The following is a 26,636-nucleotide window of genomic DNA, read 5'->3' as shown; positions in this document are numbered from 1 at the left end:
TAAAACTCCAAAAATCATTATTTTGTCTCAACAGCTTTTTTCCCATAATTTTTTATTGCATAAAAAATGTAAAGGAGTCATCTAAATGTAATAATTTCTTCACAATCATGCTGCCAAAAAATTGCACAATGTATTAAAAAAAAGCTTAATGAAAGTTAAGATCAGTACATAACTATATCAGTACATTTCTTTTGTCATACACTTACAGTATATAGATTTATATCTATATATAGATTTTTTAAAACATTTGTATGTGTTGATAAGAGCTCAGTTAACATCGTGTTCACAGCACGAAACATGTGGACCAAATGGACATTAACAGTATCGGACACAAATAGATTCAAATCTCAACTTTTTTTATCCAATAGCACATGTATTTAAAATATAAATAAATAAAATCAGTCTGGGTTTGGCTCTGCAAACTTTAGCTTAATGAAAATTCTCTTTTCAGTTTTTTGTTGGCTCTGTCTTGCATGTTTTGAAGGCTACCTGTGAAGTACTGCAAAGTCAAACATTTACAGATGACAATCGTCTGTAACAGCAAGAAAACACAAGACAAAAGCTTGATTATTTGCCTGTTTTAAAATGAGAGCTGCACCAAAGGAAGATCAAATTCAAATAATGTTACTAAACGCAGCCCAACCCGAGAGCGGACGTGGTTGCTAATAGTTTTGTCAGGTTCATGAATTATTTCATTATGTCAAGTTAAAAGTTTTCTGTCATCGTGATTTCATTATCTTGTTTTGGGGCCGATTCAAGACCTCTAATCTCAAGATAATAAACTCAAACCTGATCCAGTTTTGTATCCAATCCAGTCTTAGATTGGTCCAAACATTTGTACCCAATCCAATTTTGAGCCCAAAATTTATCCAAGACGTCTAATCTCAGGACATAAAGCTCATAACCTCGACTTAATTATCTTTGTACTTGTTTTTTGTTCCAGTCTTGGAATTTTGTACACATATTAAGTAACAGATCCGGTCTTGGTTTCAGTCTTGGTTTGGTCTAAAAAAAACTGAAAAGCAACCACAGCTGATCTTCCAGACGCATTAAAACATTATTTTTTGTCTTTGGGTCCCAAACCACAGTCTAAGAAAACACTGCGACTTCAGTAAGTCACTTTAAAACCCACAGAAAACCTACGAAAGCCACGAAGTCGTCCTTCCCTTCGTTGACATACAAAACATCACAAACTGACGAGGAAGATCGCCGAATTCAAGGATTTAAATCATCAACTCGCGTCACAGCATACATGGATCCTTAAACTGGGATATTTTCACCTTTAACACACATCAATCATTTTCTCCATATACAAAATTTGTCGCAAACAGCTGCGTCCAAAATACAACTTCCTCACCAGGGTCTCAGACAGTCTCTCAAAATCATTCCATAGAAACTTTTTCACATGTGTATATATCATCAATAGATAGCACCATAATACAAATAAGACAGTTTGACATTATTGGAGATTCACGTACAAAAGGACAACAAACACAAACGGACAACACACAGTAGTGCGAGTAACGAGTGTGAAATTTAGAAAAACATCTACTAGATTAGTGTGCAAGATACTCAGACGGATGCATGCACACACTGATGAGTTTAAAACACACACACACGCACTCAAGTTTATACACTGCGAGCCCTGTAACACTTAATTTGTGCGTTATCGTCGTGCTTTTCCCTCCTGGAAAACTGGCAGTTAGATTAGATTAGTATGGAAGCTCATTTCTGTCCAGAAAGGAAAACTAAAATGTTTAAAATTTAGAAATGACAAAAACAAAAATACTCACGAAGGTAAAAATGATGAGATATTAAAGATCCCATATTTTTTTTTATAAATAAAGGCTGTGAAAATATGAAATCGCTTACTACTGCCATTTATCTGGCCCCACCCCTCAACAAGATGGCCCCCAGCTTTACAAGCCAGTAAGAATTTGGTTATCAGCTATAAGCTACTAATAGTCGTCGAGCTAAAAACTTCCATAACCTAGTGCGAACTGCAAAGCGAGAGAGTATCATCGCTGATGATGCTGAAGAGGTTTTGATCATTACTGCAAACTACTGACAACAAGTCAGTGTCCAGAGACACAAAAAAGGGGTGGGACTAGGGCTTGAATCAAATGCACACAAACTAGGGAATAGTCACATTCAAAATTGTTATTAAAAAATCCCTCACGGCATTTATAAAATCACATTACTGCCATCTTATTGTCTATATAAACCCTTGACATATGTACACAGACAAAACTAACACTGAACATCACAGATTGATTTAAATCAAGTGATACTGACGCTGGTGGAGCTGTTACCGTCAACACCAACACATGTAAAATGAAATGAAAACAAGTCTGTTGGACCCTGGGTTGAGAATTTCTTTTGTCGAACGTTCGAGCTCAATCTAGTCATGTTGCCTTGTGTCTCAACATTTAGTGGATTGCCATGAAATGTATTACATTCGTGCTCCCAAGACGATGAAACCTAATGATTCTGGTTAAAGCACATTGCGGGTTGAAATTTGCAGCATTTTTCTACACGATGATACCTGAAAATCTAATATAATAAACTAATAGCCTTGCCTTAAATTGTCAGCTGTCAGCCACAGCTGTGAGATGGAGGCTAACGCAGAATGCTAACTTGCCAATATGCTAAATGTTAGCATGTCACTATTAGGGCTGGGAAATATTTTAAATATATTTGATATATATTCGAATATTAATTAATGTGCGATATAGCAGATGACCATATCTTCATATTCGAGTTTTCAGTGTTTCCGCTGGTCGGCGCTGAGGGGTAGTTAACGTTACGATACTTTAGTCAGCCATGAAGTGTGTAGATAAGCTCAGGTTGCAGTATAATAGTTAGTGAAAGGCTGTGTGTTGTGTTTGCTGCCACAGAAAAGAAATAAAAGATCTCTGTTCATGTAACGTCACTACGCCGTCTTCTGCTCTTTGAGCAGTTGGTCCAGACTACGAACAGCTAGCTAGTTAGCAGCTAACTTTATGACTGATTTGTTTCGCTGAGGCAGAAAGAAAAAAAAAATAATCACAAGAGAAAACGTGATCAATCATCTGATCGCGCTGATTACGCGGTTCCAGCTCCGCAGCTCCAAAACGTATTTGGGAGGCCTCCGGTTTTAACTGACTTTAGCCTGATTCGAAGCTGCTAACTAGCTAGCTGTTCCCAGTCTGGAGCAACTCTGCTGCGAGGAGTACAAGAAGACGCCGTAGCACCGCTACATAATAATTTGAGAATTTACGGTATGTTTATTTAATTATATTTATTTTAGAGAAAATGTGTATATCAAGATATATATCATATATCGCGACATAGCCTAAAAATATTGCGATATTATTTATAAGCCATATCGCCCAGCCCTAGTCACTATGCATGTTAGCATGAACACGTTAGCAGCAAAAAGGTGCAGAAACCATAGCCCTGCACCAAAACAAGAAATGCATTCTTGAATAATTCTTCGTCGTACGCTATCGTAATATGACTATCTTATCCAGCTAAATGTTACATGCTAAACATGAGCATGTAAATATCTAAAATATGTTTAAAATGCATGCTAACGTGCTAACGCAGTTGGGAAAGTATGAAGTCATTACGGTTTACGGAAGTTATAAATACGAAATAACATCTTTTTTTCTACCGTGAATGCAATGTCCTCTCATAGGTGATACATAACTTAAGTCTAAATATTTGTTTGTATAATATTAATATTGTCGTGTTAAATTTGAAACACGTATTTATTCTCTTTTCTTTGTGAACCTGTAGCTCAATTAACTTTCTTACTTTATTACGCACCTGTTACATATTTACCAGTTTTTAAGAATGTGATAATCTTTATTATTAGAATGTTTTAAATCAAATATACTCTTCAGTGTTTTTTAAATAATCTGTTTTTACCATATTATACCATTTTGTTTTCCAACTAAATGCTAAAGATTCTTTTAATCATTATTTAATAAACTTTTTGTGAGGTATCAATAGTTAGCATGTGAAGACGTACATAATTACTCTTAGCTGTTAAAGTACTATTAACTTGTTGAACAAAGTCCAAGAAGTGTTCTGTTATTTATCGAGGGAAGTCTGACTCATATAATTTCTTCGTCAACAACCTGCTTCACATTCATACAGTTCCACACATCTAGCCACTGAGCTGCCCAGTATAAACACACTGGTGAATACTGGGAACATCCCAGTACAACTTTCAGTTAGATATTTAAAAAACAAAATGGGGAACTTTAACTGAGTCAGGAGCGGGATTCTCTAACCTCACACTGCAGCGGCAAAAAAAAAAGAAATAAAATAAATGTAAAACTTTAGCATTTGTCTTCATTCATTGCTTACTGATCTGTGACACTATATTGAAAATCAGCTCTCTCTGATAACTGACAGACGACAGAGCTGAAAAAAAATACAGACGACACTGGAGTTTCAGTACTGAAACCAACGTACCAATGATATTTTCGTTATGTTTTTCTACAAAACCGTTTTTTCATTGAACAGAAGAAGCCAAAGTTGTTAAATGTTAAAGGTTTTTGTCAGAACACAAGCTTTGTCTAAATAAAACACAGACTCAAGGCCGGTTCCCACCAGCGTTCGAAACGGCCAAATTTCACGGAGTAAATCTGCATGAATCTTTCGAGTCGAGATCAACTGTGGTGAACTTTGACACACATATTTGTGGCGTTGACTAATAGCAAGCCGTCTTGACTTGTGTGTTTAACTTAACACGGCAGCGGCGGATGGCCGCCCACCATTGAGTCTGGTTCTGTCCGAGGTTTCTGTCTCTTAAAGGACGTTTTTCCTTGCCGCTGTGGCCAAGTGCTCATGGTGGGATTTGTTGGGTCTCCGTAAATAATATTATAAAGAGTTCGGTCTAGACCTGCTGTATAGGAAAAGTGCAGTGAAATAACTTCTTTTATGAATTTAGTGCTATATAAATAAAACTGGATTGAATTGAACCTTTGAGGGAAGTGAGTGCCGGGGAGTCAAAAATAGTGGAAGCTAGCGTAACTTGTTAGCTGTGTTGCTAACATCCAGTTTTATATAACCAGTTCTCTGTTAGTAGAGTATAAACAGAGACGTGGTTTAGGAGGCAAATGCTACACTTGAATTATCTGTGAATTTTTGTTCCTTTAACTGAGCTAACGAGAAGCGAAGTATTTGAAAAGTTCGACTTTTCGGTAAATGCGGAAAAAGAGCATAAAATGGTATCAAATAATAAGGAGTTGAACCATTTTGGCATTGGTCCTGAAACTCAAGTATCAAATTGGCACCAGTATTGAAAATTTTAACACAATACTCGGACCTACATTAATCTCTTATTGCAATTGTTTGGAAATTTATTTATTGCAGTTACTCTGACAGAGCCCTGTAGCTATGATTGAACTTATTTTTGGAACAAAATGCGTGTTATTTTCTGACGAAGAGGACGTAGCGAAGAATCTTGATAAAAACGCCTTCAGCCAAATTTCACTCACGTCTGGCTGATTTGAAACTTCCCACCAAATTGATGCTGAACACACGGTAACAAAGTACTTTAGCTAAGAGATTAACGCAGTTAATTTCAATGCAGTTCCAACTGCAGATACTGTAACCTGCTGAACATGATTCTGTAACAACGCAGACTTTTAGCACTGGTTCAAAAAACAAAAACAGTAACGGCTGTGGCTCTTGTTAGCTGGTTTCTCATTTCGTGGCGTTCTGACAACTCGTCAATCCAGAATCCCAACCACAGCACTCACACGCACATTATCACTCACACGCACATACATACAAAGTTTTTAAATGACTGCTAATCTCAACATGACATTACACAGCATCCAGTATTATTATTATTATTATTACGTCAAGAGTTTTGACCCTCGAACACACCACGTGAACACGTACAAACAACAAAGATCTTGAAAAAATCATCATACAAAAGTTTTCTCGAGATGTCTTTTCCCCCCCGAACACTTTTTTCTCAGAGGAACCAAAGATGCGTAATGCTACTGTCGTGGACGTACCTGCCCGCCTTCATCTTCTTCTTTATCTTTATTTGTTTCTGTATTCTGGTCTTCTTCGCCCTTGTTGCTCATTCAGAAGAGTCTAAGAGCGTGTAGTGATATTTTCCCCCATGCGGCTGTGAAATCAACACTGTGAAAGGGTATTTTGTTTTTGGGAAAGACAAAAAAGGGAAGTGACAAGAAGGAATTTGGGAAATAAAGAATAAGGGCCCGGTGGTCAGACCAGCATTAATGACAGTGAAATTTCAGCTCAAAATCAATTCATTTCAAAAGAAATTACAGCGATTTTATCCTGTTAGCAACTAAGCTTGCTAGCTTCCTAGTTGGCAGTTGACAAGCTAGCTAGCTTGGGGGCCTATTGGCTAGTGCTAGCATGTTCCCAGCTACAGCCCTGAAGCTTCAAATAAACAGATTAAACAGACTTTTAGAACAAAACGCAATGATAAGCAAGAACACTAGCTCTGATTAAACTGATTTTTGGAACAGAGTAACGATGAACAAAGACAAATGTGATGTCTTCTGACGAAGTGGATGCACCAATACAGTAGAAGAATATTTGATAAAACACCTTCAGCAAGAATTCACTCACATTTGGCTGGTATTAAACATCTAGACTGCAGAGCTAGCCAGCTTCCTGACTCTTTAGCAGCCAGCTAGCCTGGTGGGCTATTGTGGCTAGCTAGCACTAGAACGTTCCCAGCTAGCTAACAGTTAGCTTGCCAGCTACAGTATTGCCAACAAGCATACTGAGGTCAAGGGTCCAAGTTATTCATATTTTTTTTATTTATTTAGTTTACCTGTTCAATTCTATTGTCTGGAAAAGATTTCCCAACATGAGGATCTAAAGGTTTTAGGAAAAAACATCTTGTGGGGAAATGCTAAATGCGTTATTTTTTATTGGCCTTAAAGTAGTCAGTTTAAATATAATGGGTCTAAAAAAATATCTACCAAGTGGTAAAAGGTAAACTCTTCTGGGGGGGGAGTTTACCTTTTGCCACTTAGTAAAATGCCCCTGACTTCACCACCAAGCTTTCAACACAAGCTAGAGTTTCGTGCATATTTTGTGCGGATGAATTTTGCGGTGCCATTTTCTGGTCTGACCGGGCACCGAGAGAAAGACTGCGGAGTGAAAGCGACGGATGTTGAGATGGAGGGAGGTCGGCAGGGTCGGATGGACACTAAAGCCCAATATGCCGCGTTCACACAGGCTAAAAAAAGGGGTTTTGACCAAAGCAAAGTCCGTCATTTCGCTAATAACGTGTAGCAGGTTTAAAGCGTGTCCAAAAAATATAAAAATAAAAAATCTGATATAATCACAGTAGATGATTTCATGAGGACTGAAAGTCGTATTTCTAGAAACAGATGGATGGAGAGATAAAGGCGTGGAGGAGAGCGATGGATGAGGCCTAGTGGTCCTGGTTGGCGAAGAATTCTCCAGAAGATCCGTTGGTTTCCGTTTCAGTCCTTTCAGAAGATAACGCTGTCCCTTCCGAGCTCTGCTCTTTAATCTGCGAACCTGCAGAAACAAAGAGGACATTTAGGACGACTGTTCTGTCTCACCAACAGCGCAAATCCCCCAAAATTGAATTTAGTATTATATAAGACACAGAAAAGCAGCAAATCCTCACATTCAGTTCACTTTTATTTATATGGCGCCAATTCACAACAGAAGTTATCTCACTGCGCACTCGAGAAGCGGGAAACATTCGGTATATTTGCTTGAAAATGGACTGAAAACAAATTATTCAATTATCAAAATAGCCGCAGATTAGTTTTCTGTCAGTCGACTAAATTTGTTTCAGCTCTAATCTTTAACATGAAGTATCATAAAGAATATCAAATTAATAAAATAATAAATGCATTTAATAAAATTATAATAAAAAAAATCTAATTGTGCAAGGTGAGCAGCTGTCCACACAATAAGTTAATGTGTAAGTGTTTGCGTACAGCTCGTTTATATGGCTGTTACCAGAGGTGGAATGTAACTAACTACATTTACTCAAGTACTTTAATTAAGTACAAGTACCTGAAATTTGTACTTGAGTATTTTCTTTTCATGCTACTTTCTGCTTCGCCACGTCTCAGAGGGAAATGTTGGACTTTGAACTTCACTGCATTTCTCTGACAGCTTTAGTTACTTTACATATTAAGATTTTTATTACAGAGTTTATAAAATAGGTTTTATTATAAATGAAACTCCAACAGTTTATAAAGTTCAGCTGAAGCGATTAATCGATTAGTCGACTGACAGGAAATGAATCAGCAGCTGTTTAGATGTTTGGAGTCGTTTCTCCTGTAAATCCCTTCCTGCTGCAGCTCCTCAGATGTGCAGATCTGCTGCTTTTCCTCTGAACGACTGTAATAACTGTGATGTTTGTTAATAACGTCGAGCTTTGGACTGTCGGTCGGACACGACGACACGCTGAAGGCGTCGCTTTGGGCTCTGGGTCGTCGTGACGGCGTTTCTCACCGTTTTCACCAGTTTTCCAAACCGATCGATCGATCGACGGATCGACGGAGAAAAGAATCGGCAGATGGATCCAGAATGAAAAGCATCATCAGCTGCAGTCCGATACAAACCGGTTCAACATGAGCTCCAGCTCCACCAGCTGCAGCAGCAACATCCTGCTTTACATTAATGCACGAGGAATAATAACCTGATGATAGAATATATAACAGCACAGCAGCCACAGGGACGCTGCACTGCTTTAATGCTTTAAGGGCTTTTTCCTGATCACACTCTCACACTTTCACTGCAGCAGAGAGTTTCACAGAGTGTGTCGGTACTTTTACTGCAGTAACGGACCTGAGTACTTCCTGCAGCGCTGATTACAACAGTGTGTGTGCGTGTACCTGCCCCCCCCCCAGTGTTGGGGCTGCTCTCTGGGTCGGCAGACGGGGGCTGGGCTGCTGAGGCAGGAGTAGGGGGTGATGGGTAATTGGGCGGAGTCTCGTTCTCGTCTCCCGATAGGCTCCTGGGGACGCCCGTTACCACGGCGCCGGAGAGGCTGACAGGCCGCTTAGCGACGGGCAACTTCCTCTCTGACAGAAGAAGAAGGTAAAGTCAGTGAAACAGATGTGAGGAAACCAAAAATATCTATAAAAAAAAAACTTTTGATAATTTTATTCTCCAGCTAATTTCAATGCTGCTGCGGAATAATTAATTATATCCTCTATGAAAAACATTTTTCTCTAAACATTTCACATTTTCATGAATTATCCTGCAAAGAGAGGATCTTTCTCGGCCGAGCTCCTCAAATCAAGACGTAATATAACTTATATTTACCTGTCAAACCGAATGATCACCCTTCAATAACAACAGGAGGTTTTCTTTGATGGAGAAACTAAAGCTGATTTTCCATAAAAGTGTTTCTTGATGTGAAATATGTCAGAATATAAGATATAATAACTGACTTACTCTTCTTCTGTCCCTTGTACTGCTGGGATTTCTTCCTCTGTTTGCACGCTGCTTCTCTGGAGCCTGAAACAAACGCACATGCTAGTTTGTATCTAAGCTCGTCGAGCTAAACGGCAGATAGTATTAGTTTGAACCATTAGTTTTCGAGTCGGATCAGATCGCAGTAAACCACCTCGCATCATCGCTCGGCTCACAAGTGACAACGAGCCTCATTCAGAAATGTTGTTCTTGTGGTTCTAATCATTTTCTCTGTTGAATTTATTCATGAAAACAGGAAACAAGAAAACCCGACATCTCATAAATGTTGTTCCCAACCTAGGGGTCGGGCCCTGCAAAGGGTCACCAGATAAATCTGCGGGGTCGTGAGCTGATTAATGGGAGAGTCCTTCTACGCAAATCTGTTTGCAGTTTTTGGACTTTTCAACAGACTTTATTCTTTTGTTGTGAAATATTGGATTATTTTACCTCTTTGGGCCTCAAATAAACGATTTAAATTAAACCACCTGATGGGAATTCACACTTCGGTGGAAACTCTGAGACGCCAGAAACCACTGCTTTAACCTTTGATAATCAGAATCAGAATCAGAAATACTTTATTGATCCCCGAAGGGAAACTCTTTGTTCCAGCAGCTCGCCTTTACGTCAGTGCACACAGGAGGAAGAACTAGCAAAAAATATGATACACTATAAAACAGGTCAGATAATAAATGAAGTACCAGGTGGGTATAAGTATAAGATAAACTAAGTGTGAAGTACCAAGTGGGTTTACCGGTTGATGATGATAATACGGTATAATAATACAATGTAATAAAATAAGTAATAAGTAATAAGTAGTATTGCAACAGCAGTAATGGAGGTATGAATAATAAATAGGAAAAAGCTAAATATTGCACGGGAGTAGTACACAGAATATCGCACAATTATTTCAAGTATTGCAGAGATGTTGATGATCAGTGTCCAGTTTAGTGACTTCGGGTCACACAGACTGACACTTAGAGGGAGGAGTTAAAGAGTCTGATGGCCACAGGCAGGAATGACTTCCTGTGGCGCTCTGTGGTGCATTGTGGGAGGATGAGTCTTCCGCTGAAGGCGCTCCTTTGTTTGACCAGCGCGTCATGGAGCGGGTGGGAGACGCTGTCCAAGATGGCGTGTAGTTTACCCAGCATCCTCCTCTCTGACACCACCGCCAGAGAGTCCAGCTCCGCCCCACAATGCCACCGGCCTTACGGGTCAGTTTGTTGAGTCTGTCCTCAGGAAATGCCCTCAGCCTGTGTTGCCTGCTTTATCAAACTTTGATATAGCATGCAACAGCACCAGGATATGAAAAGCCACCACAGACTCATAAAACATCCTCAGCATCGTGAATCAGACTGCTGACAGGAATTAGTTCATTTGTCCACTCAGCTGTTTAGTTCATATTTTAATGGACGTGTTCAGTACCAGTAAGTTTGATTCAGACACTCGTGTGTGTGTGTGTGTGTGTGTGTGTGTGTGTGTGTGTGTGTGTGTGTGTGTGTGTGTGTGTGTGTGTTACCTGCATTAACAGCAGGAGGCTGCAGCTGGTATCCAGTCAGCTGACACCAGCCGACCGGGTACAGGTCAGGTGACTCACAGTCCACCCACTGATCGTACTCGTCCTCCCAGCCGTCAAAGTGTATCCGCAGCAACCGGTGGACGATGCGGGTAACCGTGGCGACGCAGACCAGCCTGGGCTCCATGAGGTCCACGGCCTCCAGCTTCATACCGGGACGGAAACCGTGGTTGGGGACGTCCTGGCGGAGGAGACAGATCACAGGTTATTAGCAGAGCAAAGAGGAGGACGGACATGTTGACTGAGAAACCGCACAAGATAAAGTTCCAGCTGCTCAAACGTACAAAAAAGTGAAAATAATTCCGTAGCACCATTATTTCTTGAGAAGAATGAAACACTATTTAACTGCGGGGATCATATTCAACCTATTTACACCTTTATATAATTAATATTCAGCTTCTTAATGTCGAATCTGGCAGCTAAAAGTCCCTTTAGTGTTTCACTAAAGGACACACGGAGGAGCAACATAATCACACGTCACGTCAGTCTGAAACCAAAACTGTGATGTTTGTAATATGCGTGTTACTTGTGACAGAAATAAAAAATAAAAGCATAGTTTCGTGTAAGAGAAGAAAATTACAGTATAATCCAAAACACACACACATAACTGAGTGAATTAGTTCGGACTCTTTCACGAAAACGTGTTTTCCATTCATCGTTTGATCCATAAAAGATCCCACTGACTGATGTTATGTTACATGTTTTGTGTAACCCAAAGTGACGTCTTCAGATCGCTTCTGTTGTCCGACCAACAGTCCAAACCCCCCAAAGTTTCATCTCCTGTCATGGAAAACACAGCTTCACATTCGAGAAGCGGGAAACATCAGATATTTGGACGTTTTCGCGTGAGTATAAGCAAAGACAGCCATTACTTTGAGTCGCAGACTCGTTTCTTTGCCCCGCTCCAGTGTCTGGTCTCACCTTGTTGAAGAGGTTCACAGGAGCAGCCACAGACTTGCTCTCCTTCAGATACTCAAACCATCTGAAGGGAAGACTGCTGTAACCTGACGGACACAGAAAGAGCTCGTTAGTCCCTTGCTGTAGAGAAAAACAAGACCTTTAATCACTGTATGTATCTATTATCAGCCTTCTGTGACTTTGTTCAAAAATAAGCTTTTACTGAAGTTTGGCAAGAAGTTTTCAAACCATTTTTCTTCAAAGTCAAGACGAAGATACGTGCAGAATCAGAGAGCTGCGGTTCTTCCTCTGGTCGCGGTCGCTCAATTCAAAAGGATTCGGCAGGAAGCCAGATTGTGTGTTTCGGGTGACGCGAGTCCCATTTTCTTTTGCACTGAACATGTTACGATGAAGTATTCTGGCGTTCAGAGAACTGGACTGGCTGTTTAATGTGTTTGTCTCAAAATGTAATTATTTGTACTACATACTAAATGTTTTCGTGGTGATTTATGAATTTCTGAAGGTCTGCAGGGTCTGTTTGGAAACGTATCCGCAGCTCTCTGGTCCGGCTCTGTGAATTTCAGTCGGCCCGAGAGGGCTGGACGTGGTTTTACAGGCGACACGTTAATGGAAATATCATCCATTCCTTCTGTAAGTAACCACTTACAGAAGGAATGGATGATATTTCCATTAACGTGCGGCGGAGCCGTACCTCTGGGGGGGGTCAGCTCGATGTTGTTGATCTCACAGAAGCCAGCGGGGAAGATGGAGGGAGAGGTGGAGTGATAACAGAACCAGTCTGAACCGTCGGCCGCCTCCGAGCCGTCGATGCCGATCATCAGATACCCGTCTGCCAGGACCTGATGGAGAGAGCGACAGCTGGTTTATGGACTGAATGTGCAGCTGGCGGTTCCGGTTCCTGTGCAGCTGGTCCTCACCTTCCTGACCGTGGCCACGCAGATGGCAGACAGGTTCAGAGGGTCGATGGCCTCCAGCTTCATCCCATCTTCAAACCAGGAACTGCTCTGATCCACGTCCTTCACCTGCACAGGTACACATCACACACTGACCACCGCTCCCCTCGGGACCGAGCACCGGCTTAACCAAGCAGGCCCGAAACTGAGAAGGTCAAAGGTCAACGCTACCCACAAACTACAGGTGTGTGAAATACAGTCAGGTGTTACACCGCTCTCCTGTGGGAACAACACGGTACGAACAGTTTGCTGTCCAACTCTGATCATTTATCATACAAATGTACTATAACAAATAATCAATAAATATACGCTTATTTATTATTTTAATTATGAAATTACACCGCTGCTCCCTGTGTGTGTGTGTGTGTGTGTGTGTGTGTGTGTGTGTGTGTGAAAAATGAAGCCACTTTAAACAAAAGCATCTGCCAAATGATCGTAACGTGACATCAAGAAAAACACGTCCTGTGAGTCTTTAAATACCGAACAAACTATGTCCATGAAACGTGTAAAGTGCCGTAACTGGAGAGCGTTAAATCAGATCTGAACTCTCGTCAGCAGTATTATTATAACCGCTCGTTTTTCAGTAGAAGCGTTCTTGCTCTTCAGGTTTCAGTCTTTCGTCTCGGCTTTTTCAGCTTTTTCCCAAAAGTTAAATGAGAGTGAGAGTCAGAACACGGACGTGAAGTAAAACGAGCTGCAGACTCACTGACAGGAGGACAGACGGGACGGCGGGGGAACGTTGTTGTTGTTGTTGTTGTTGTTGTTGTTGTTGTTCTCACCTTGGCAAACAGCTGTCCGGGAGCGTCCGTCTGACCGCCCAGCTTCTTCGACACATCTGGAAACACACGCAGCTTCGTCTTCATCATCACACCGAAGCTCACTGCCTGCTCATTAAATCTGCTGCTGCCTTAAATTTAAAGTTTTCTAAATGCAGTCTGGTGACGTCACATCATGCTCGGGGCTGAGTACCATTTCAAATTTGAAATACTTTAACTCTTAGAGCCGGCAGGAGGCAAAACAGCCTCCACTCAAGGTTCACTTACTCGCTTGTTCTGGAGCTTTTCACTGACTCGATGCTTTTTTCCATTTAACAAAAGGAAGCGAAAGTTGTTAAATACTGTGTAGCTGTATAAATGTGAACTACTAAAAAAGTTTTCTGAATGCAGTTTGGTACGAAACACCACCCGATCTGGCAACAGAGATGCAGCTTCACCCACCGGATCGTTTGAAGCGGTGTCCGATGGAGCGAGACCAGCCGATGCTGTGGATCAGAGGACTGTACATGTGACACCAGAAGTCGTCCGTCCCGTCTTCACACTCCTCGTACACCAGGCGGAGACGACCGCCAATCACCTGCAACAACACACACCAAAACCTAAACACCACCAAAAAAAAAAAGCCATTTAAACTCTTTCAGGTGTCTCTCAGGTGAGAGTCCCACCTGTTCCACCAGAGCGACCCGAGTCCGACACAGGTGAGTTTTGTCCACCACCTCCACCCTCATCTGCTTCTTGAAGGGGACCTGCATGCTGTCCTGGACCTGAAGAGGAGACATTTTTTTTTTTTTAAAAAGTGAGGACATTTTGTCAAGAGCCGTCTGAGGGTTCAGGCCAGGTTTTAGGGTTACAGTTCAGTAGGTTCAGGTTCAGGTTCAGGTGTGTGTGTGTGTGACCTTGGAGGAGAAGTCTGGCGGCAGCGTTTTGGATCCCGTCAGTCTTTTGATCAGGAACGTCTTCCAGTTGGTGAACCTGTGCAGGATGGCTGAACACACACACACACACACACACACACACACACACACGATATTTATTAAATGAAGCTAGTTTAACCACAAAAAAAAAAAAATTAAAATCACATCAGTTCAACTTTAATTGATTATGATTTGATTTAGCTGCTGTCTTAATTACAGGAAGAGTGTAACACAGCTTTGGCTAACACAGCTAGCCTTAACTAGCCGGAGTGCCGTCACTGCGGTTTTCTAGTTGTTGCAAATTTGATATTTTCTAAAACACATTTTTACGGCGTAATAATAATTTTAAATGTTTAAATGGATGCAAAAAAAAGTCAGATTCTGATCTTAACTCTGACTGAACATGTGGTTGCTGTGTTTTTAGCTTTGCAGGCAGAACGGGCGCGCAGATGTATCCTAAAGTTACACAGATGGAAGTACAGAAAGTACAAGTACTGCATCCATCGAGCCTGATAGATGAGGAAACACGAGCCGTGAGCTGATAATGTCTCCACCTCCAGCAGAGGGGGACATGTCTTCTGTTCTCCAGACCGTTAATGACACGGATCCATTATCCAATAGATGTACATGTGGACTTTACTGTATATGTCTTTGTCCATTTGGACTCTGATGAAGACACAGTACACATCAATTAGTGTGCTCCAGTCCCTTTTCCCGCCTTGGACGACATCTACTCCAACAGACAGGAAGTTAGAAGTTACCCCCCTCCCTTTCTCTCTTACTCTGAGGGGGGACCAAGGGTTTTCCTCCAGCAGCACACCATCCGACCGGGTGGATGTCCGGCACACACAGGTTCAACCAGAAGTCTCTGGTGGAGTCGCTGTCGAAACCCTCGTACCGCAGCAAGGCCTTAAAACCTGCAGACGACATCATCATCGTCATCATCGTCATCGTCGTCAGCGATCCCTCGCCATCCGAGCTCAAGTCAGGAGACACTCTTATATAGGCCGGTTTCAAATAAAGGCCTAAACCGCTATAATAAACTTTATTTGTGACAAAAACAAAATCTAAACAATAAAATAATAATTGGGATACAATATAATATATAATATTAAGAGTTCGATCCGTAAAGATTACTCAGATTATTCAAAAGAGTTAAAAGAGAGACAGAAGGAGCGCTTCATACAGAAACGCATGTTTATAAAAATGAGTTTTTAGTCAATATTTAAAGAAAACTGCAGCACTGGAGTCAGACAAACATCAAAACTCATTCTAAAATCAACCTGAAGCCAAAGTAAAGAGGCTAAAATAGGCGTTATGTGACCTCTGTTGTTTGGGTAATTATGGTTAAATATATAACAACATATTAAAGGCGGGGTATGCGCTTCTAATCTAACTAGCTAGCTGTGCGTTCAGTGTGAGCGCTGAAAACCCTCCGGTGTTCGTACTCAGCCCCGGCTCTGTGAACAGGAAACACACAAAGAAGCTCGGACCGAGCCGCACAGCACTGTTCCAGCCACGATGTGTGTGTGTCAGGTGACGTTAAACGACCCGCGGACACTCAGCTGACTCTCTAGTTTAAGATCTGCTGTTGTTGTGATGTTAGCTGTAGCAGCAGGAGAGTTGTGAGCGTCGCTGTCTGGAGCTGCTGTGCTGGCTCGTCGTTAGCTTCGCAGCAGCAACTGTAGCGACAGTTTGCTAACCCACAACCAAGCTAACGTTAGTTACATTACTCGCCGTGCCGTTGTTCGCTCTGTATCGTGGTGTTTGTGACGGTGTTAAGATATTTTCAGAATCGCACGCCCCACCTTTAAATATATGACATAAATATATAAAACATATGCTAACACACACATAACAGAGCGTAGATAAAGTGACAGCATGACGGGAAACATGGAGGACATCAAGCCACGCATCAAACCATGAAGAGTCCGTCCTGAGGACACCTGTCCAGTGTGTGTGTGTGTGTGTGTACCAGCCAGTTTGATGATGCCAGCGATCCAGTAAACCTTCATGGGCAGACTGCTGTCAGTGTTTGGGACTTCGACCCGGATGCCTTCACTGATGTCGCCCCACGACTTCCCCATCGGGACCTCGACAACGAGAAAAATTACAAAAAAATGAAAGAATTTCAGTGAAACAACGCTGATGAAAACGAACCGACCTCGCAGACGTTTCGTGATCACAAGACGCAGAAACAGACTGAACTGTTGAAGGGTTACTGGAACAGGGATCTGAGTTCTTAGTGAACCTGAACACGTCTCATCCTGTTTTATATTGCTGCCTGTAAAACTAAACGTTACTCTGAGATTATTCTCAATTCCTCAAAGGAGTTATTTTAGATATTCACAGTGGTGGAAAGTAAATAGGTACAATCTATCCTCCCCATCATGCACTGCTCCTTTAAAGTGTCCTTTTCTGCAAAAGTTGAGATGTAAATGAAGGTTTTTCTGCCTCATTCTGCTGCTGCATTTCTAAATCTAGTCTTCCAGCCTCTATCCAAACTCCCCGCTGTGGACAAGAAGCCTTCAGGTGTCCCAGAGGGTGATTCTATCTCAGGTGTGTCAGGACTACATGGAGCTCAGGTTTAAACTGAAATATTCCACAGCGCAATGACAAAATGATCAGAATGAATACACATTAAATAGCAATGTTATTTTTTTTATTTTTCAACTGTTATAAGAAATATTTTTTTATTTTGTATGCAGGTCTGATTCTCCCAATGAATCATCTACAAACTCTACAATCATCAAGTCATGAACTGAGAACTGAACTGACACTGAGCAGTCAAGGCAGAACTCCATTGAGAAATCTGGTATTTTTACGTTCTGCTGCTCTTTAAACAATCATTAATAATCCCTTAGAAATCTTTAATGTTGGCGTTTCTGCGCTGCTGCTGGATCCATCGGGGAGTGGGAAGGTTTTTGTGTGTTTTCACTTCATTCATCAAAGAATTAAAAGCAGATACAAATCAAAAGAGGAAAAAGAGGAATCATAAAACTAACACAGTGCTTTATTCAGTACATACAAATCCCCATTGAGAAATCTGCTACTTTTACGTTCTCTTGCCTTTTAATACACATGAAATATCAAACACCTGGATGAGGGGAAAGTGGGTGTTTGAGGGTTTGAGGCTCTATAACTTTTAAACAATAATCAATAAACTTTCCATGAGTGTGTTAAGAAGGTTTCACTAAAACATGACTGCTTTGAGGAAACGTTTGTTATAGTTATACTTTTCCTGAACGCACCCTGTTAGCAGCGGTGGAAAGTTACAAAGTACATTTACTCAAGTACAATTTTGAGGTACTTGTACTTTACTTGAGTATTTCCATTTAGTGCTACTTTATACTTCTACTCCGCTACATCTCAGAGGGAAATACTGTAAGTTCTTACTCCATAACTTTTGTCTGACAGATGCAGTTACTGTTCAGATTAAACAAAAATATTTGAGGAATTTATAAAATATGACACCGAGCTTCAGATTAAACCATCCAGCAGCACATAAAGTGGTTAAAATGAGCTCCACCTGCACCAGCTGCAACATTAAAATGCTGCTTACCAGTAATAATATTCCAATAATATGATTTACTGTATATAATAATATCATTTTCTGAAAGGGCCCAACAAGTACTTTTACTTTAATTTAAGTGTATTTTGCTTCTTCCACCACTGGATAATCACAGAAAAGTATTTATTACCAATTCCACATTTTGTTTTTTAAGCTTAGTGATTATTTCCTGTGTGTGTGTGTCTATTGATCTGTGTGTGTGTGTGTGTGTGTGTGTGTGTGTGTGTGTGTGTGTGATGCACCCACATGTTTGAAGCAGCTGACCGGTGCTCCCATCACATCGCCGTCTCCAAGGTAACGACCCCAGTCAAACACCTCCACAGTTACTGCAGCAAACACACCACAAGCTAACAAACACACTTTAACAGCAAACCACGTCTCCCTGTCGCCGTCTGATCAACGCGGTAACAGATATTAATATAGATTAATATAATTTATTTCCTGAAAGGTTAATATGAGCAGAGGAAACTCACAGACTTCAGAGGAGACGTGACAAAAAAGACTACTATTTTAGCTGTTTGTGTGTCAGTTACTTATGAAATGCATAGTTAAATATTAATTTTATGACATTAACGATTAGCTAACGTCAGCGTTTACACTCGAGCTGCTCCATCAAAGACCTGGAGAGAGCGGAGAGCGTATTCAGATCCGTCACTTCAGTAAAAGTACTAACACCACACGGGAAAAGCTGCACATGTTCACATGAAATGTTTCACGTGAAAAATGACTAAATAGTCGCCAATTCATTTTCCGTCAATCTATTAATCGACTAGTCGATCAGCTGTATTTTTGTACATTTTCACGTGTTTTCTTAACGTGTAAAGTAACTAAAGCTGTAAGACAAATGTAGGGAAGTAAAAAGTCCAATATTTCCCTCTGAGATGAGTGGAAGCAGAAAGTGGCATGAAGAGACGAAGTAAAGTACGTCGAATGCGTACTGAAGTGCAGTTTGTCTAAATCCCGTCCGACAGACGAGGTGAAAGCGACGTGAGGACTCACCGCTCCTCCGGACTCCACTCTGCTGGCTGGCCTGCTGCTGGGCGAAGGCAGCTAGTTTGGTCATCAGAGGCTGTTTCTGCAGAACCTTGGCCTTCTTAGTGGGAGGCTTCCCCTTTAAGACACAGAGACCAGTGAGACTTCCCCTTTAAGACACAGAGACCAGTGAGACTTCCCCTTTAAGACACAGAGACCAGTTAAGACACAGAGACCAGTGAGGCTTCCCCTTTAAGACACAGAGACCAGTTAAGACACAGAGACCAGTTAAGACACAGAGACCAGTTAGACTTCCCCTTTAAGACACAGAGACCAGTTAAGACACAGAGACCAGTTAAGACACAGAGACCAGTTAGACTTCCCCTTTAAGACACAGAGACCAGTGAGACTTCCCCTTTAAGACACAGAGACCAGTTAGACTTCCCCTTTAAGACACAGAGACCAGTGAGACTTCCCCTTTAAGACACAGAGACCAGTTAAGACACAGAGACCAGTTAAGACACAGAGACCAGTGAGGCTTCCCCTTTAAGACACAGAGACCAGTTAAGACACAGAGACCAGTGAGACTTCCCCTTTAAGACACAGAGACCAGTTAAGACACAGAGACCAGTGAGACTTCCCCTTTAAGACACAGAGACCAGTGAGACTTCCCCTTTAAGACACAGAGACCAGTTAGACTTCCCCTTTAAGACACAGAGACCAGTGAGACTTCCCCTTTAAGACACAGAGACCAGTTAAGACACAGAGACCAGTTAAGACACAGAGACCAGTGAGGCTTCCCCTTTAAGACACAGAGACCAGTTAAGACACAGACACCAGTGAGACTTCCCCTTTAAGACACAGAGACCAGTTAAGACACAGAGACCAGTGAGACTTCCCCTTTAAGACACAGAGACCAGTTAAGACACAGAGACCAGTGAGACTTCCCCTTTAAGACACAGAGACCAGTGAGACTTCCCCTTTAAGACACAGAGACCAGTTCCCCTTTAAGACACAGAGACCAGTTAAGACACAGAGACCAGTGAGACTTCCCCTTTAAGACACAGAGACCAGTGAGACTTCCCCTTTAAGACACAGAGACCAGTTAAGACACAGAGACCAGTTAGACTTCCCCTTTAAGACACAGAGACCAGTGAGACGTCCCCTTTAAGACACAGAGACCAGTGAGACGTCCCCTTTAAGACACAGAGACCAGTTAAGACACAGAGACCAGTGAGACTTCCCCTTTAAGACACAGAGACCAGTTAGACTTCCCCTTTAAGACACAGAGACCAGTGAGACTTCCCCTTTAAGACACAGAGACCAGTTAAGACACAGAGACCAGTTAGACTTCCCCTTTAAGACACAGAGACCAGTGAGACTTCCCCTTTAAGACACAGAGACCAGTTAAGACACAGAGACCAGTTAGACTTCCCCTTTAAGACACAGAGACCAGTGAGACTTCCCCTTTAAGACACAGAGACCAGTTAGACTTCCCCTTTAAGACACAGAGACCAGTTAAGACACAGAGACCAGTTAGACTTCCCCTTTAAGACACAGAGACCAGTGAGACTTCCCCTTTAAGACACAGAGACCAGTTAAGACACAGAGACCAGTTAGACTTCCCTTTAAGACACAGAGACCAGTGAGACTTCCCTTTAAGACACAGAGACCAGTTAGACTTCCCTTTAAGACACAGAGACCAGTTAAGACACAGAGACCAGTTAGACTTCCCCTTTAAGACACAGAGACCAGTGAGACTTCCCCTTAAGACACAGAGACCAGTTAAGACACAGAGACCAGTTAGACTTCCCTTTAAGACACAGAGACCAGTGAGACTTCCCTTTAAGACACAGAGACCAGTTAGACTTCCCTTTAAGACACAGAGACCAGTTAAGACACAGAGACCAGTGAGACTTCCCCTTTAAGACACAGAGACCAGTTAGACTTCCCTTTAAGACACAGAGACCAGTGAGACTTCCCTTTAAGACACAGAGACCAGTTAGACTTCCCTTTAAGACACAGAGACCAGTTAAGACACAGAGACCAGTTAGACTCCCCTTTAAGACACAGAGACCAGTGAGACTTCCCCTTTAAGACACAGAGACCAGTTAGACTTCCCCTTTAAGACACAGAGACCAGTGAGACTTCCCTTTAAGACACAGAGACCAGTTAAGACACAGAGACCAGTTAAGACACAGAGACCTGTGAGGCTTCCCCTTTAAGACACAGAGACCAGTTAAGACACAGACACCAGTGAGACTTCCCCTTTAAGACACAGAGACCAGTTAAGACACAGAGACCAGTGAGACTTCCCCTTTAAGACACAGAGACCAGTTAAGACACAGAGACCAGTGAGACTTCCCCTTTAAGACACAGAGACCAGTTAAGACACAGAGACCAGTGAGACTTCCCCTTTAAGACACAGAGACCAGTGAGACTTCCCCTTTAAGACACAGAGACCAGTTAGACTTCCCCTTTAAGACACAGAGACCAGTGAGACTTCCCTTTAAGACACAGAGACCAGTTAAGACACAGAGACCAGTGAGGCTTCCCTTTAAGACACAGAGACCAGTTAAGACACAGACACCAGTGAGACTTCCCTTTAAGACACAGAGACCAGTTAAGACACAGAGACCAGTGAGACTTCCCTTTAAGACACAGAGACCAGTTAAGACACAGAGACCAGTGAGACTTCCCCTTTAAGACACAGAGACCAGTGAGACTTCCCTTTAAGACACAGAGACCAGTTAAGACACAGAGACCAGTGAGACTTCCCTTTAAGACACAGAGACCAGTGAGACTTCCCCTTTAAGACACAGAGACCAGTTAAGACACAGAGACCAGTTAGACTTCCCCTTTAAGACACAGAGACCAGTGAGACTTCCCCTTTAAGACACAGAGACCAGTGAGACGTCCCCTTTAAGACACAGAGACCAGTTAAGACACAGAGACCAGTGAGACTTCCCCTTTAAGACACAGAGACCAGTGAGACTTCCCCTTTAAGACACAGAGACCAGTTAAGACACAGAGACCAGTTAGACTTCCCCTTTAAGACACAGAGACCAGTGAGACTTCCCCTTTAAGACACAGAGACCAGTTAAGACACAGAGACCAGTGAGACTTCCCTTTAAGACACAGAGACCAGTGAGACTTCCCTTTAAGACACAGAGACCAGTTAGACTTCCCTTTAAGACACAGAGACCAGTGAGACTTCCCTTTAAGACACAGAGACCAGTTAGACTTCCCCTTTAAGACACAGAGACCAGTTAAGACACAGAGACCAGTTAGACTTCCCCTTTAAGACACAGAGACCAGTGAGACTTCCCCTTTAAGACACAGAGACCAGTTAAGACACAGAGACCAGTTAGACTTCCCCTTTAAGACACAGAGACCAGTGAGACTTCCCCTTTAAGACACAGAGACCAGTTAGACGTCCCCTTTAAGACACAGAGACCAGTTAAGACACAGAGACCAGTGAGACTTCCCTTTAAGACACAGAGACCAGTGAGACTTCCCTTTAAGACACAGAGACCAGTTAAGACACAGAGACCAGTTAGACTTCCCCTTTAAGACACAGAGACCAGTTAGACTTCCCCTTTAAGACACAGAGACCAGTTAGACTTCCCCTTTAAGACACAGAGACCAGTTAAGACACAGAGACCAGTGAGACTTCCCCTTTAAGACACAGAGACCAGTTAGACTTCCCCTTTAAGACACAGAGACCAGTGAGACTTCCCCTTTAAGACACAGAGACCAGTTAGACTTCCCCTTTAAGACACAGAGACCAGTTAAGACACAGAGACCAGTGAGACTTCCCCTTTAAGACACAGAGACCAGTGAGACTTCCCCTTTAAGAGATTGCGCTGCATGTTTTGTTGACTCATCCCGGGTCTGTTGATCAATCCTCGCTAAACAAACCAGCATCCACAGTTTGTGGTCTTCGTGCTCGCAGACGGTTCAGAAACGACCTCCTGGACAGAAAACATCTCTGATCTAACAAGAGGTGTTCCACAAGGTTCCATACTGGGCCCAGTTCTGTTTACGTTCATATTGATAATATTCCATCTGTAATGTGTATTGTTTGATCAGGTTCACCATAAGCATCCGATCAGAACCTGCATCAGCGCCATAACTAGATATTACATATTATAACTAAAAGGTTGCATTGTTACTGATAGCAGATCAGTGACCGGATGAACCGCGCGAGACAAACTGAAGTCAGCCGGCGACTCCTGACGGGAAACGTCAGGTAGTCGGTGCGTTGCGTACCTGCAGTCTGGCGAGGATGCTGGCCTTCTTGGAGTTGGAGGAGTAACTTCTGGAGCACGAGACGCTGCAGAAACGTTTGGTTTTGCTGTAGAAAGCATCTCGGACACCCACCATGCCGCACATCTCGCAGGTCGCTGAGCGAAACAGACAGAAAGACAGAAGCCGCGTCATGAGAAAACGCACAAACTCAGTTACAGAAAAAATCTCGTGCATTTTTCATATTTTCCAGCAAATCCTCGGAAATGATGTTGTCATCGGGCGCTTTAGTCGAGCGCGGCCATCAATTCTTGCTGCGATTGGCTCAGAGGCAGTTGCACCTCGACCAATCAGAGCTCCACCTGACAGCAACATCACTCCTCTTTATCTTTCACAGCTGAACGAGCGCTCTGTGCTCCGATTGGTCAGCGTCACCCAACGCGTCCTACAAGCTGTTGGTCTTTTTGTCTCGTTTTAGTTCCCGAACGCCCACCGCTGTCGGGTCAGGACATTACCGGGCTGATAACGTGTCAGCGCGTCTCTCGGTGCCGTCTCACTTCCTGTCTGCGGCGCTCAGCTGCGAGCCCGTTGGTTCCTGCTGAAGACGTAAATCTTTAAATATATAGTTTCCTGTTTAAAAAGGCTCAGTAGTTTCCTCAAACAGCTGCTCGCTGTAGTTTTTATCAGACTAACAGGAGGAAACAGAGCGTCTGTTGGGGACTACTTTCAGCGGCGGATGAATCCACGTGTGTGTGACTGAGTCAGAATAAACTACAGTGTGTGTGTTCGTGGTGATGAAGGTGCGACAGAGGAAGAAGAGACATCAGCTGTGACTGACCCATGCCTGCCTTCCCATCAGGGTAGGTGTACACCTGTCCGTTGGTCTTGATGAGCGTCAGGGAGGAGGAGGAGGAGGAGGAGGAGGGGGTGAGTTGAGTCACTCCTCCTCCTCCTCCTCCTCCTCCTCCTAACTCTTCGTCCTCGCTGTCCTCCGGGCTGGAGGCTCCGCTCCCCCCGCTGGACTCGGTGCTGCAGCTGCTCCGGTCCTCCTCCAAACCGTCCAGCATCCCGAAGGAGTCACGGCGCTTCCTGGACGGACGCTCCACCTGAGGACGAAGGAGACGCAGTCAGAGAGGAGTTCGTGTGGTCCGACCCGCCTACACACAGACATTTATAGATCCAGTGTCGGAGGCGTTTCTATCGGTTTCTTTGTGGGAAACAATAAGAGAACGACTGGAGCCGCGAAGTAAAGAGTCACCACCAACTACCCGCAGTGATGTCACGACGTCACTTAATGACTCATGACTTAGTTTGTCATTTTAAACAATCCTCTGGTTGCGTCTTCTCGAATGTTGTTTTTCTTTGTCCTCTATGATATTAAACTGAACGCCTTTGGGTTTCGAGACGGTTGGTCAGACAAAAACAAAGACGTCAATTTGGGATCTGAGACGTTTTACGGACCAAATGATTTACGAAGAAAACAATAAATCACACGAATCAATAACGAAAAACAATCGTCAGTTGCAGCCCCACATTTATTCACTAGAAAATTGTGAAAAACGACCTTCAGAGCCCGAGGGGACATCTTCAAATGTCTTGTTTTGTCCGACCAAAAACCCCAAACATATTCAGTTCATAATGACACAAATCTGAGAAAAGCAGCAAATCTGAGAATCGATTATTAAACTAATCGATCCAGCTCTGAGCTAAAGCGATCAACAGATGAGATGCTTCAGGGTCCGCGTGGCTCACACACTTTCCCGGGAAACGATGGAGTGTCAGAGGTCAAAGGTTACGGTTTCCCCACAGCCTCCATCTGCTGAACTGAGACAGAAGTCCTGTTTATTGATCTGATACATCTTTAGCTTGTTGTTCAGAAAGATCCACCTGCACTCACACAGAGTCAATGTGACTTACAGCACCGCCAGAATCTAATGGACCTTTACTTTATCTGTTTCCACTGAGTCAGCAAACTAACTGCAGCTCATTAATAAGCTGATTCACACACACACACACACACACACACACTTCAACCTCGCCATGCTGACAGCTGTTGCATTCAGTGGTTCACATCAGAGTTTGGAGCTGTGTAACCTGCTGCCTGCACCACTGCAGTGCGGTGCACAGAGAGGGGGGGAGAGAGAGGCTGACTGACAATACAGAGAGAGATTAGACACCAAATGACCTGCAGAATTCCGTCGATTTTAAGTTACTTTGATTGTAGACACCGGAGTGTAGCCCATACGATATAACCCAGGGCCGTTTGTGACTCGGCTAAAGCCACCCTTAAATTCGGCGTACATTAAATGCATCTAGCAGCACAGTCTGTTATTGAAATCGCATTTTTCCAATTGATTCACCTTGCCAATCTCCGCTCTCCACTGTGTAACGTTAACGTTACTGTGCTGAATGTAGCGGGAAAACAGCAAAGCGATGATAAAAGTGAAATTTTACGTAAGTAAAAGCTGCGTGGGGGATGTACATATATGCCGAATTAAGGGCACCTCGTCTAATTTAGTAAACATTTTAAAGTCTTGGTCACGGAGATATGTGCCTTTGTCAACAAGAAAGGAAACCTAATATCACTGGATTTTTCAGTGGAGTTTTGGAAGGAGATAGTGAGAACAACAGGCGAAGCAATTATAAAAGGTTATGTTTTCACCGAATTAAAGAAATACTTTGCGTAGTACATGTGTGCCGAATAAAAGTATATCTTGAGCTCCTAAATATAAATATAAAATGTAATTTCATTGAGGTCTATATTCTTGTCGGAGAGCGAGAGAACTTAAAAGTACCAGATTTCTCAAAGGAGTTTTGCCTTCACTTTCTGTCAGCGGTCGCTCTGAAGCACCGCTGTGGACCGCTACCACAACCACAACAAAGGAGGGAAATGCGGGTTCCTGCCGGACAGACAAGCCTCAAAACTCACCAGGTCTCTCGGGTTTTCCATCAGGCCGGACCGCGGGAGGACACGCTCACTGAAACACTAAAACCCGCAGAAATAATCATTAAAACCATTAAAACCCAGCGGCAGACATATCAACAAAATTATAATACTTGTAACGCGCAGGCGCACGGAGCGCGGCTGCTCATCGCTCATTGGCTGCTGTCTCTGCTTCGTGTGTGGGGTTCAGATTAGATGCTGTGCCCGCCAGCGACCCCTGCTGGACAAAGCCCGAACCTCAATTATGCCTGGACCAGAATAATAATAATCATAATTATCATAATTATAAGTAGTATAATTACAATTATAAT

At 42.7% G+C, this 26,636-nt stretch overlaps 1 protein-coding gene across 3 annotated transcripts in view; it reads right to left on the bottom strand.

Annotated features, from left to right (window-relative positions):
- The window catches only part of LOC122868985 (MBT domain-containing protein 1-like), a 28,609-nt gene extending 2,054 nt beyond the window's left edge, over positions 1-26,555 (bottom strand). Inside the window, exons 1-18 of one of the 3 annotated variants that reach the window (XR_006376214.1) lie at positions 26,311-26,553; positions 24,220-24,487; positions 23,406-23,539; positions 19,161-19,272; positions 18,408-18,487; positions 16,566-16,683; positions 15,373-15,507; positions 14,573-14,661; positions 14,342-14,440; positions 14,118-14,253; positions 13,680-13,735; positions 12,865-12,969; positions 12,639-12,786; positions 11,951-12,033; positions 10,973-11,210; positions 9,439-9,501; positions 8,874-9,062; positions 6,021-7,536 (exon numbers count right to left, since the gene is read on the bottom strand). Coding sequence is in view for 2 of the 3 variants with exons in the window: in XM_044181504.1 (XP_044037439.1) it covers positions 7,427-7,536; positions 8,874-9,062; positions 9,439-9,501; positions 10,973-11,210; positions 11,951-12,033; positions 12,639-12,786; positions 12,865-12,969; positions 13,680-13,735; positions 14,118-14,253; positions 14,342-14,440; positions 14,573-14,661; positions 15,373-15,507; positions 16,566-16,683; positions 18,408-18,487; positions 19,161-19,272; positions 23,406-23,539; positions 24,220-24,487; positions 26,311-26,331 (2,184 nt within the window). In the remaining variant the exon portion in view is untranslated. Of the gene's footprint in view, positions 1-42; positions 7,541-8,873; positions 9,063-9,438; positions 9,502-10,972; positions 11,211-11,950; positions 12,034-12,638; positions 12,787-12,864; positions 12,970-13,679; positions 13,736-14,117; positions 14,254-14,341; positions 14,441-14,572; positions 14,662-15,372; positions 15,508-16,565; positions 16,684-18,407; positions 18,488-19,160; positions 19,273-23,405; positions 23,540-24,219; positions 24,488-26,310 lie in introns of those variants that run through there. The other 2 variants (XM_044181505.1, XM_044181504.1) reach the window with 2 other exon arrangements.
- Between the last annotated feature and the right edge of the window lie 81 nt (positions 26,556-26,636).

Source organism: Siniperca chuatsi, linkage group LG21 (assembly GCF_020085105.1).
Source record: "Siniperca chuatsi isolate FFG_IHB_CAS linkage group LG21, ASM2008510v1, whole genome shotgun sequence".
Taxonomy (NCBI): domain Eukaryota; kingdom Metazoa; phylum Chordata; class Actinopteri; order Centrarchiformes; family Sinipercidae; genus Siniperca; species Siniperca chuatsi.
Note: the sequence above shows the minus strand (reverse complement) of the source record. Positions and strands in the feature narration are given on the sequence as shown.